The sequence below is a fragment of the Nerophis lumbriciformis genome, linkage group LG26 (assembly GCF_033978685.3).
Source record: "Nerophis lumbriciformis linkage group LG26, RoL_Nlum_v2.1, whole genome shotgun sequence".
In the NCBI taxonomy this organism is placed as follows: Eukaryota; Metazoa; Chordata; class Actinopteri; order Syngnathiformes; family Syngnathidae; genus Nerophis; species Nerophis lumbriciformis.
In genome coordinates this window covers 19,796,904-19,810,816 of record NC_084573.2, presented here as the reverse complement: position 1 = coordinate 19,810,816, position 13,913 = coordinate 19,796,904, and the positions used below count along the sequence as shown (strand labels likewise).

The 13,913-nt window shown below is 37.0% G+C and overlaps 1 protein-coding gene across 1 annotated transcript in view; it reads left to right on the top strand.

Moving 5' to 3' along the window:
- LOC133623832 (phospholipase B1, membrane-associated-like) overlaps positions 1 to 13,913 on the top strand; it is a 63,969-nt gene that overhangs the window by 7,812 nt on the left and 42,244 nt on the right. The window contains exons 2-12 of the mRNA XM_061987257.2: positions 360 to 420; positions 492 to 526; positions 2,393 to 2,477; positions 2,540 to 2,591; positions 2,708 to 2,773; positions 6,872 to 6,937; positions 7,014 to 7,075; positions 10,398 to 10,473; positions 12,000 to 12,107; positions 12,549 to 12,623; positions 12,708 to 12,779. Of these exons, the coding sequence (XP_061843241.2) occupies positions 496 to 526; positions 2,393 to 2,477; positions 2,540 to 2,591; positions 2,708 to 2,773; positions 6,872 to 6,937; positions 7,014 to 7,075; positions 10,398 to 10,473; positions 12,000 to 12,107; positions 12,549 to 12,623; positions 12,708 to 12,779 (693 nt within the window). The 5' untranslated portion in view covers positions 360 to 420; positions 492 to 495. The remainder of the gene's footprint in view (positions 1 to 359; positions 421 to 491; positions 527 to 2,392; positions 2,478 to 2,539; positions 2,592 to 2,707; positions 2,774 to 6,871; positions 6,938 to 7,013; positions 7,076 to 10,397; positions 10,474 to 11,999; positions 12,108 to 12,548; positions 12,624 to 12,707; positions 12,780 to 13,913) is intronic.

Below are 13,913 nucleotides of genomic sequence, written 5' to 3'. Positions count from 1 at the left end.
GCGTTCCATTTGAAGTGGGAAGTCGGAATTTCCGAGTTTCTAACCCGAAATTTCGACTTGAATTTAAAATGCAAACACTTCTTTACTGTCACACTTAAATAAGTCACCTAATTTGATTTCTCCCTTCTAGACATTTTCACTTAGGGGTATGAAGTGTTGTCCCATGAAAGGATGTGACTAAATATTTACAGAATTGTACTCACCTTTCATCCTTAAAAGCTCACTGAGCTAAACATATTCTGTGATGTCTCAGAATGTTGACTTCTGAGGCACATTGGGCTCCAAATTGTGTCAGTTTGGTGATCTTAATCTCACACTGTTTTGTATATTGAAGAATCAAGTTGATTTTGTCCTTTCAGTAAACAACGTAAAGCCTGCAGATGTGGCGCTTTTGGCCTCTATTGGACTAAATGTGCACAGGTGAGCTTTATTTACCGGTCATTTCTTGTAATGCAGTTTAAAAATACTTTACATTTTTCTTTTCCTTGCAGCACCATGTTGTCCGCTGTGGTGTCAAGGCTTCAAGGTGACATATGTAACATGTACAGTCCATGTTTATTTAAACCTTCATTGGGTCTATAGAAACCTTATTGTTACAAATGTGAATGCTTTGTTTTAGTTTTACACTATGGCACAATCTCATTTGAATGAAAAAGCTTAAAACCTCATATGAAATATCCAATACTTTGGAATGTTTGGGGTCCAAATCCAATCATATAGAAAAATAATTAATTATTTAGTCAAAATGTGAAATGATGGAATAAATGTAATGAAATATGTTACAATACACTTGTAATACATTTTTGTCAATATGATTATTAAGTTTATAACTCACAATTTAAAGTAACATTTACATTTTAAGTAATTAACGTTTTACTTAATTGATTTTGAATTTGAACATTCACTTTTGAATCAAATTCTGGCACACTCACAAATACATTTTATTAAAAAATGTATAGATTTTTTGGGTAAACATTTTTTTGGACAATATATTCCACAGTACTTATCCTTTAAATACAAATAGGCACTTCGGTACTGAAAACTCTCAATGATTATTTGAATCTGTAATTCAGATTGGATACACAGTGTATTTTACTGCTTGTTATTGTTGAACTGATTATAACTAACTGGAGACATATACGCACAGTTAACTTCCATACCCTAGCAATAAGCGCATTGAAGGGGAACTGCACTTTTTTTTTTTTAGGAATTTTGCCTATCGTTCACAATCATTATTAGAGACAAATTTGTAAAAATCGTCTCATTCTAGGTGGCTAGCAATGCAGCTAACGGGAGCAATCCATTCTGCCTCTAAATCACTTTAAAAATGCATTCAAAAAACGCCAACAATACTTCATTTACGTTCCGTGTAGCCACATTATTATTGTAAGAGCGAACACTGAGGAACTTTTGTTCTAGCATAGTAACACATCGGCGTGCTGCGTGTTAGCTGTGAGCGAACTACGGCAAGAGATAAGACAGCTTCTACGTCAGCACCCGAATCGTGTTTGAGTTTGTAATGCACAACAATGCGATAAGACACCAGTTTGTACTGACTGAAAACATGAACAATCATATTACAGTATCTGTAAAGTATTAGCCCACAATTCATGTTTTGTTTGAACACAACTAGCTCGACAGTGTATGTAGTTGTAATAACAAGCATGACATATCATGATCAATATTATAGTGACTTACTCATTAGACAGTTGTTCGTTTGGTCCAGCTGGCCAGGGACGATTTCCAGTTTATTTTGGGTAAGAACTCCATTTATGTCGGCATAGCTTGGTTTCAAGTTCCACATTTGCAGCATCAAAAGGTCACGCAGAACTCACTCTCTCGGCATACGTCTGCTCCAACGTTTCAATCTTTCTTTGTGCTCGCTTCTGTAAGCAGTAGTTCATACTCTGTATATTCAGCTTCAAAAAGATAATGTTGTGAATCCTCATTTGTTCAAAAACAGTTGTCTTCATTGTGTGTTACCAAGTCTGCCATGATTAGAAAACACTTGCGTTTGTTTCTGGAAGTAGGAACACACATTTGTTGCCAGAAGTCGGAAATGCGCTGTTACGGAAACTGAAAAAAATACACAGAGGAATTAGTTCCGGCAATGCTTAAAATGACCAAAATACGGTATATATAGTACATATGACTTATTGTTATGAACATGTCTGTTACTACATTATATACAGACTTACAGTTTAAACGTTGGAGGGGTTTCAAGTTGTTTAAGAGGGCATCTTGCAAGCGTTTTTTATCATCCTTGAAATCCTAAAAAAAAAAAAAAAGACATGTGCTCTTGTCTCTCATTATGATTGTGAACAATAGGAAAAATTCCCAAAAAAGGGCAGTTCCCCATACGTCGTTATTCAAGTTTTTCTCCCTCCTTCAGAGCTGATGAGTATGTTCAATCCCATATTGATGAGCTCCTCCTTTGGAGAAACATACATGAATGGCCCTCAGTATGGAGAACACAGGTAAAGATATGACTCTCTTTTAAACATAATTTCTGAGTAACATTTTTGAGTTCTGCTCGTAGCACTCTGCTGGAGCTAGCACAAGAGGTGTCTCTCTACCTGCAGAAAAGGCAGGTATGTCCGCCGGTCAATTCATACTTCGATTGTTGCTCTGCTCTTATTGTCACCATGACAGCACATAATGATCATAACTACTAGAAACAAACAATCCAATATTCTGTGTATTTCAGCATTCTTGGAAGCTGGTGCTTGTTTTTGTTCAAGTGGATCAGATCTGTGCATGTGACCAGGAGAAGGTAAATAGTCTGTCTTTTTAGCGTTCATGGTTAGTGTTTTAAACACATTTATTCTCTGTTCTTCATCGTTTGTCTATGTGTACTGTTATCGCAGTACATTTGAAGTTTGAGTCCAGAGTAAAAACTTATTTTCTCATTTCGATCTTGCATTGAAAAAGCTTGGAAAGCTTTCTTAATATCCTACAACACAGGTGTCAAACTCAAGGCCCAGGGGCCAGATATGGCCAGCCACATCGTTTTATATGACCCGTGAAATAATATGCGTCAATAAAGTATTTTATCTTTACTTACCTACTCAGTGGCCTAGTGGTTAGAGTGTCCGCCCTGAGATCGGTAGGTTGTGAGTTCAAACCCCCGGCCGAGTCATACCAAAGACTATAAAAATGGGACCCATTACCTCCCTGCTTGGCACTCAGCATCAAGGGTTGGAATTGGGGGTTAAATCACCAAAATGATTCCCGGGCGCGGCCACCGCTGCTGCCCACTGCTCCCCTCACCTCCCAGGGGGTGATCAAGGGTGATGGGTCAAATGCAGAGAATAATCTCGCCACACCTAGTGTGTGTGTGACAATCATTGGTACTTTAACTTTAACTTTATTAAATGTATTCGTTCACTCCCTTTTGACAGAAACAAATATATGTACTGCAAGAAATTGCATACCTTTTAAACTTTAACATTAAGCTATATTGCAACAAATATACTTACCAAACATTGTTTTGTGTGAAAATAATAAATACTTAAATATATGCTTGACTTATGATTGCAAAGCAAGTATCTATCAAATTGTACAATGTAAAAATTACAATAGATTTTACAGTAAAATTTACGGTGGTTTTCACAGCATATTATTATAAAATAAAAAAAACTCCACCATTATTTTCTTTACGGTAAAATTCTGTTGCCAGAGCTGTTTTTAGAGTGTATTACCATAAATGGAAAAATTATAAAAAATTACCGTAAAAAATGGCAGCTCAGTTTCCAGAATAAAAACAAAAACAGTGATACTGTTATAAATACCACCATACATTTGTACCATGAATTTCTGGCGACTAAGCTACCATTTTTTACTTGTAAAAAAAATAGTTTTACAGTTTTTCCATTTACCCTAATATGTTGTAAAAAAAAAACAAAAAAACACAACTATATTTTAACAGTGAAATTCAGGTGACTGAGTTGCCAGTTTTTTATTGTAAAATCTACATATTTTTTTGCAGAGAGTATTTTTTTATATAATCATCAAATGCATTTGCAAATATATTTATATATTAGTGGAACTATCTTGCAGCGTTTTTAGTGACCTGTTATGCAATTTGATGTTTTTACAAACTTCATTTGACTATGCTAAGCTACCAGAAGTGGACAGACTCTTTTAAACGTATTTACAGTGAAATATTAAGTATTCAGCCGGACTTGGAAGTGGCGAGGCAAGACCAAGGTGCTCACTAGGACTCCGACCTCCTAGTCTGAAGAAAAATGTGAAATGAAGGATGAGTGGAACAAAGGCAAATTACATTAAATATTCACTATTTACTTCGTTACATGCCATTTGTCTTGTTATTCGTCTCAACCCGAGTGAACCGAGTGGGCCACATCGCAGTCACAGAAGCCCAAGTAGACTAATTTATTGGAATGCATTTACTCTACTTAAGCTAAACATCCTAATCTACACTACACACTCACTAAAGTACTACGTTATATGACTCTGAGGTGTATTTATGTAAAATTTGCACAAAAAAAAAGCTAGCATGCTAACATTAACTGTTAACATGCTAACATTAATGCTAACATACCAAGTTATGGGACTCTGAGGTGTACAGTGGCAAGATTGGCTAAAAAAGTTAGCAATATCACATCAGAATCAGAATCAGAATCAGAATAGTTTTTATTGCCATTGTTTGAGATCGGGTTCAACTAGGAATTTTTCTTGGTGCAATCGTGCAACATAAAACACATATAACACAGAATAGGTAATAAAAAGAGATGTAACTGAGCTATCAGATCTTGTTATTGTTACATGCTATAAAAGCAGTCAGCGACATGCCATTTGTGTTGTTATTTGTCTCAACCCGAGTGAACCGAGTGGGCCACATCGCAGTCACAGAAGCCACATGCCAAGTTATATGACTCTGGGGTGTATGGTGGCAAGATTGGCTAAAAATGTTAGCATGCTAACCGTTAGCATGTGTCATGTACCAAGTTATATGACTCTAAGGTGAATGTTCGGCTGCAAAATTAGCTAAAAATGTGTAAACTAGCTAAAAAAAAGTTAGCATGTGGCCTGGACAGAGGTAACAAAAATAATGTTTTTGTTGGTGGACTGTTGTTTCTCTTTCCCTGAAAAGCAGGCAAATTTTAAAACAGGAATGAGGCACCGAAGCTGTTTTTCCTTCTTCCGACATTCGTCTCTTTATTGCACAATTATATAAATAAATACCCTTTGCCTGGTTCACATTTCTAATTCGATATAAAAGGGTTGAAAAGTAGTAATACAACAACATATAATTTCCCCACTCACATTCAAATACACCAAAGTCTATTTATCGAAATGCACTTTGTTTAAAGTGGAAGTGCCTGTTTTCAGCTTATTTGCTGAAAACACACACACACACACACACACACACACACACACACACACACACACACACACACACACACACACACACACACACACACACACACACACACACACACACACACACACACACACACACACACACACACACACAGCAGGCCTAGACAGGAGGAGGACAGAGTGTAGGTACACAGAACATCAGAGGGTCAAATGTGCGAGAAAATGAGAGCAGACAGTGTTGACGAACAATGTTGCAACCTTGTGTGGGAACCGCAGGTGCAGAAACACAAAAGAAGAATCCCTGTGGGATGCAGAAACTGGCAGAGAAATTTTCCGTGCAACGTTCATATTGTTGTTACTCAGCCAGGGTTTGTGGGTCTGATGGACCCGTTGCATTTTGTGGCTTTTAATGCCTCACAATCAAACACTTTTATGTTAAAATACTGAACAGATGTTTATTGGGATAAGGTAAATACCTGTTCAGTATTTTAACATAAAAGTGTTTGATTGTGAGGCATTAAAAGCTACAAAATGCAACGGGTCCATCAGACCCACAAACGCTGGCTGAGTAACAACAATATTAACATTACACAAGGGTTAAATCACATCAATAACAGTTATACACGAATAGGTCAAGGCCAAAGTAAACTTATCTTCTCTCTATGCCGTGTGATTCAACAATAATGTATCGCGCGAACGGCGGCCGCTTTTTTAATACACGGCCAATGTCCGCCACATTTCAAACAAATATACATGTATATACATGTATATACATGTATATATATATATATATATATATATATATATATATATATATATATATATATATATATATATATATATATACATGTATATACATGTATATTGTAGCGTGGGGGGTGGGGGGTGGGGGGTGTATATTGTAGCGTCCCGGAAGAGTTAATGCTGCAAGCGGTTCTGGGTATTTGTTCTGTTGTGTTTATGTTGTGTTACGGTGCGGATGTTCTCCCGAAATGTGTTTGTCATTCTTGTTTGGTGTGGGTTCACAGTGTGGCGCATATTTGTAACAGTGTTAAAGTTGTTTATACAGCCACCCTCAGTGTGACCTGTATGGCTGTTGACTAGTATGCATTCACTTGTGTGTGTGAAAAGCCGTAGATATTATGTGATTGGGCCGGCACGCAAAGGCAGTGCCTTAAAGGTTTATTGGCGCTCTGTACTTCTCCCTACGTCTGTGTACCACTCCGTACAGCGGCGTTTTAAAAAGTCATACATTTTACTTTTTGAAACCGATACCGATAATTTCCGACATCACATTTTAAAGTATTTATCGGTCGATAATATCGGCAGTCCGATATTATCTCTAGATCTCATAAAACTTTTTTTCTTAGTCTAGTTCCAATCTGTCTTCTTTCCCAGTTCTCACAGAGGCTTTTTCAAAACCTCATGCCATAAAACCTGTACATCGGATCCAGTTGTGCTGACTCACGAAAGATAAAGAAAATGCTCACGGCGCCTTGATCGCACGTTTGCTTTTTTCTTGCAGGTTCAGTCTGCTATCAGGTCAGCCGTCAAGGAGGTGGATGCTGTCTTACTGCTGCTGCACGCTCAGGTTTTTATTACACAAGATACTATCTTCTATCATTGGATTGGTATCTGACTGATATCTGTGTCCAACTGTACTGCAGCTAAAGCGAACCATTGTCAGCGTTGCATTGAGGGATGGAGAACGTGATACGTCGCACAGCAAGTATGTTCTTACCAACTTTCTTAGGAACTGTAGCAAGATCCATTAATTTTATTGTTATACAAACCCCAAACCAAGTGAAGTTGGCACATTGTGTAAATCGTAAATAAAAACAGAATACAATTATTTGCAAATCCTTTTCAACCTATATTCAATTGAATAGACTGCAAAGACAAGATACTCAATGTTCGAACTGGAAAACGTTGTTATTTTTTGCAAATATTAGCTCATTTGGAATTTGATGCCTGCAACATGTTTAAAAAAAGATAGCATACGTGGCAAAAAAGACTGAGAAAGTTGGGGAATGCTCATCAAACACTTGTTTGAAACATCCCACAGGTGATCAGGCTAATTGGGAACAGGTGGGTGCCATGATTGGGTATAAAAACAGCTTCCATGAAATGCTCAGTCATTCACAAACAAGGATGGGGTGAGGGTCACCACTTTGTGAACAAATGCGTCAGCAAATTGTCCAACAGTTTTAGAACAACGTTTCTCAACAAGCTATTGCAAGGAATTTAGGGATGTCACCATCTACGGTCTATAATATCAAAATGTTCAGAGAATCTGGAGAAATCCCTGCACGTAAGCAATGATATTATAGACCTTCGATCCCTCAGTCGGTACTGCATCAAAAACCGACATCAGTGTGTAAAGGATATCACCACATGGGCTCAGAAACACTTCAGAAAACCACTGTCAGTAACTACAGTTTGTTGCTACATCTGTAAGTGCAAGTCAAAACTCTACTATGCAAAGCGAAAGCCATTTATCAACAACATCCAGAAACGCTGCCGGCTTCGCTGGGCCCGAGCTCATCTAAGAAGGACTGATGCTAAGTGAAAAAGTGTTCTGTGGTCTGACGAGTCCACATTTCAAATTGTTTTTGGAAACTGTGGACGTCGTGTCCTCCGGACCAAAGACGAAAAGAACCATCCGGATTGTTCTAGTATCTTTTCTTTGCAGTCTATTCAATTGAATATAGTTAGTTGAAAAGGATTTGCAAATCATTGTATTCTGTTCTTATTTACGAATTACACAACGTGCCAACTTCACTGGTTTTGGGTTTTGTAGTATTCCAGTCAGTCCCTCTAGGAATTTGCGATGTCACAATCGCGCCAATTCACGCAAGTTCAACCAATCCCCGTAAATAATGCATGGTCTCACAACTGCCTCACACATTTTGGAGTGCTGTTCAAACACGCAGGTCAACTCTTTAATCAAAACTTTGTTTTTTGTGTAAACAAAGCAGAAACAGCAAGGTGTAACAATATATCAACTATTTATCAATCAAACCTCCCTTGTCGCTCAGACCTTCTTTCATTCGTTGTCTATAGCACTGAGCCTTCTGGGTAATGTAGTATTATAAGCATTGAGCAACACACCGGCATCCTTATTTCCTCCGTGACATCCATGTATATAGTTATTTAACCTTTATTTATATAGGTTAAGGAAAGGAGTGGCAGATTTTAATTTGCAATGCTGACCTAGCAAAGTATTTACATTTTAAGGATGTTGATGTGTGATAATCTCTCATCGTCTCTTATTTACTGCATTTTCCGGACCGTAGGGCGCACCGGATTATAAAGGTACACTGCCGATGAATGGTCTATTGTTGATCTTGTTTTCATATATAAGGCGCACGGGATTATAGGGCGCATTAAAGGAGTCATATTATTATTATTATTATTCTCTAAATTGAAAACACTTCCTTGCTGTCTACATAAGATGAAATGTAGTTCTTTGGTCAAAATGTTGCATAGATTGTTTTACAGATCGTCTTCAAGCCGCTTTCTGACAGTCGCTTCCGGATGCGCCGTTTTGTGGGCGGTCTTATTTACGTGGCTCACCTTGGGCAGCGTCTTCTCCCAGTCATCTTTGTTTTAGCTGTGTAGTGTGCAAGGACGGAGGTAGAAGAAGTGTCAAAAGATGGAGGTAACTGTTTTAATGACATTCAGACTTTACTTAAACCATAACGGAGCAGCATCTCTTCATCCGGAAACAACAACACCGGAAATGTGTCTCGTGAAAAAGCCTCCGACCGGAACAATAATAACTAAAGTTCCTTGGGTGAATAATGTAAACTCACTACACTGGTATGTTTTAGCACTTTCATGGCGAGTTTACTGAGTGTAAAGTAAGAACTTTACACTACTTTATATTATAAATGGCAACAGCAGAGGATGAATGTCCCATAACAAGTAGAGAAAAAGAAGCAGCTCATCGACTACGGTGTCGGCACGGACTACAAAGGCGGACGCGCGCAATTTTTCAGAAATTAAGCAGATCCCAAATACAGATCAGCAGGTACCAGAAGGTAAAAAAAGTTGCTTTTGCATAATATTGTGAAACATAACGCCAGATAATATGTCTGACCTTATACACACACACACACCATAATAATACTCGTATGTTTAAGCACATCAAACGGTGAAGCCTACACTTATCTCTCATGTTTGACTGCCATCTACTGGTCACATCAAACGGTGAAGCCTACACTTATTTCTCATGTTTGACTGCCATCTACTGGTCACACTTATCATTACAGCATGTACCACATAAAATTGCTTCGAGGTGGGTAATCTCCCCAAATTTATTCCTTACATTAGGCGCACCGAATTATAAGGCGCACCGTCGAGTTTTGTGAAAAATAGAAAGGATTTTAAGTGCGCCTTATAGTCCGGAAAATACGGTACCTACAAAAATTACAGCTATAGATCGCTCTCAACAGTTTACAAATGCTCTTAATGTGTTGGAATATAAATGAATGTTTAAAATGGACAAACACTTTTCAAGCGTAAAATAAATATGGAGAATGTCTGAACAGTTACTGTTACTAGTTATAATTAGTTTAAAAAAAGTACCGGTACAGTCATTTGACAATTAGCACTGAGTATTTGCTTTCACTGTCATCTTGTGTGTACTTTTAAGTCTGTGTGATATAAAACGAGTAAAACATCAATACAGTATTTGTTTTCCAATTGTTGTTGCGACCCTGTGCTTCTTGAGGTGAATGTTACAAGGAAAACTTGAAACATCCATTGCATATTCATAAAATCACAAGTTGATTGAATGTTATCAAAAAAAAATAGCCTGCGAAATCCTGGAGCGACTGTCTAGTTATATCACATCCAATTTATTTTTTTATTCAATTACCATGTAATTCCAAACTAAAAAGGTCAATATGTATTATATTTTTCCATAACATTTTTCAATTATGACCTAATGAATTAATTTAGTATTGTTTTAGGATGAGGGCACGCAATGATGATTTATATTTAATAGACTCATATTTGATCGATAAACATGTTTTTTTTCCTGAAAGATCGTGCCCATGTTTGGAACTCGCCCAAGGGGAAGAGGTCAGACTTCAAAAGGCCATTCTTGCTCGTGCCCTGCAGGTTTGTTTCGTAATTTTGCAACACATTGTTATTGCAGTGCATTGTGGGATTTGTAGTCTTGATAAATAGATCAGTTCAAATAAACATTACATTTTAATTTCATTAAAATAGAAAATAATCAATAATAATGTATTCATTATTATTAGTTATCTAATTGATTTTAAATTAAAACATATTACAGTTTAAAATAAATTAATAAAACAAAAATAAATTAATAAAACAATAAAAATAAATTAATGATACATTTAAAAATAAACTAATATTTAATTTAATATACATATCAACCAATCAGACTTGGGGACGGCGTGGTGCAGTGGAAGAATGGCCGTGCGCGACCCGAGGGTCCCTGGTTCAATCCCCACCTAGTACCAACCTCGTCATGTCCGTTGTGTCCTGAGCAAGACACTTCACCCTTGCTCCTGATGGGTGCTGGTTAGCGCCTTGCATGGCAGCTCCCTCCATCAGTGTGTGAATGTGTGTGTAAATGTGGAAGTAGTGTCAAAGCGCTTTGAGTACTTTGAAGGTAGAAAAGCGCTATACATTATCATTTATTTGTATAGCCCTGTATTACAAGTACCTTAAAGGGCTTCAAATATTTAATATTTATATATAAATAGTATTTATTATTATAATTATTTCATTATAATTTATCATACAAATAATTCATATTTTAAGATAAAGTAGAATGGGATATACTTTATTTATCCCACAATAGGGAAATTATGCGCAGTGCAGATTCCAATAGTCCACAAAAATAGTATAAAAAATGGATGTAAAAGGGAAACATTAAAGAACACAAAGGGCATAAAAACATTAAAAGAGCACAGAGTTGATGCTGGCAGCTGCGACTTCAGAGGCGCCATTTCTACATACAGCTACAAAGGTAAAGTGTAATTACATTTTTATTGTTAAGAAAATACAGCCCTTCCTCCCCATATCAGCTTTTTTTTGCGGTTTCATCACATTGTGGATTTTTTAAAATATTTTTTTAAAGCATTTTTAACAACATTTTTGCCCTAATTAAAGCATTTCCATGCATAAAAATGGCAAACTTCACTAAAAATAATCAATTACACAGTAGTATTGGCCACTACATGAGACCAAACCAATCAACTCACAATGTTCAGTATTGTGGCCAATGATTGGCCCAGTCTCAGGCAGTATTACTATCTAATGTAAAGCTGACTAAAGGGTTTTATACCATGTCTAGAGGGCTCTCATCATATTAAAAAAAATATTTAGTAGGTAGTAAACAATTTTTATGCTCTAGCTATGGAAATGTTCAATCAATAATTAATGATACTTAATTCTCGGAAATTAATTTATCGCGGTTATGTCTGGCACCATTTAACTCCGATAAACAGGGGATTACTGTACTATCAAACATGCATAGTTATTAATAAAGTTACTAATACTATTGATTGTACTTTTAAAGGTGCTTGAGCATCCTTAAAAACACATTATTTTGGTCTAAACTGCTTAACTAATAAGGTTCAATTTCCCTTCTGACAAATGGCTATGTGTAGGATTCTTTGGACGAGCTCCTGGTGGAGAAGCACTGGTACAGTGACAGGAACGACTTCACCGTCATCTTACAGGATACACCTCTCATCACGCATGTCATTTCTGCTAATGTGAGTCACCTTTGACACCACGGACATCAACAGAAGTGGGAACACAAAACGAGCCTAATGGTTCAGACATCTTCATAGCCAATGGTACACATGACCAAAGACTTGTAATACTTATCAGTAATGACTACATCTAACCCACGGGGGAGCACCATTTACGATCAAACGAGCTATTTTGTCCACTGATAAAAAATGGTATGGCGGTGAAGGCAAAATTAGACTATTTTCTTTTGAAATGTGTATTTTTTTTGGATGTATGCATGTTATCTTACCGTAGGGTACTCAGCCTTATACATTTATGGCCTTTTACAGTCAGAAATCATAAACCTCTTAAAAAAACGCACAAAAACGTGTTAAAAGACTCAAGGAGACTAAAAAACGGGTTGCCACCTCTGATCTAACCTGTTGATAACAGGAGCTAACTGAGCTGTATATTTTGTCCAGATCGGGAAACCTCTCTCTGAGTCCCAAGCGTCACATGAAACTGATAAACTGATGGTGCAGTTGTGGACAAACCTGGTGAGGACCATTGTCAAGACTCAGTCTTTAGACTTTGTTTCTTTACACACAACGCGTCATTGTTGTCTCCGTTATGTCCTTCAGCTGCAGCCCACGAGTGCCAAACATAACACGGACGACGACGGAAACATCATTGCATTGCAATGTCCAACTGAGGTGAGTGTCTATACTTTGTCCCATTCTGCGAGTAGACATAGTAATCAGTCCATCCAGGATTTTGTGAGTATTTTCTGTTGACTGTTGCGGCCTAAAATGCCTGAACTTTATCAGAAAGTTGCGTCAAAAGTTGTGATGGTTTGAGTTTTTTTCATTACCATTGAATAAGCGATTTTCGGAATTTGTTATTATTATTTGTAATGATTTTAACAAATTGAACTAAATATAAACTTTGTTTTTAGTGTTTAAGTGTGTGTATAATTTGTAAAACACATATGTTATAACACACAGAGTAGAAAACCTAACCTAAAGCCTCTCTGAGCTCAAATAACTGGACTGTCTTAATAAATTATAACGAGTGCTGTCAAACAATTAAGATAAATCTGATTAATCACACTGTTTGATTTTGATTAACTGCAATTAATCACAGCAAATTACTTGCTTGCATCATTTTATTCTAAAAAAAAGACCCCAATATTTTGACACAAATGCAATTTTATTGTCAGAATGTCATACAGGAATTTTTTTTAATGTTTTACTTGAATTCACGTCATTATTTTGCTCAAAACTTGGTAACAGTTTTATGTAAAGCTCAGTTGTGGTGTATTTTGAAGTGACATTTGACACCGAGCACACCAGTCAGTCGCCTCACTCATCTTTGCACTGACCTATGCATCGACCTGATCCAATGAGGTTCATTATGCCTTCAAAAAATTATGCATTTTTTTATTCTTATAGCCAGACCTGTGTTAAAGTTCAAGTTAAAGTACCGATGATTGTCACACACACACACACTAGGTGTGGGGAAATTATTCTCTGCTTGACCCATCACCCTTGATCACACCCTGGGAGGTGAGGGCAGCAGTGAGCAGCAGTGGTGGCCGCGCCCGGGAATCATTTTTGGTGATTTAACCCCCAATTCCAACCCGTGATGCTGAGTGTCAAGCAGGGAGGTAATGGGTCCCATTTTTATAGTCTTTGGTATGACTCGGCCAGGGTTTGAACTCACGACCATTTTTTATTCTTATAGCCAAACCTGTGTGTTTATGTGTGTGTGTGTATATATATATATATATATATATATATATATATATATATATATATATATATATATATATAAATCCTGAGTTATTG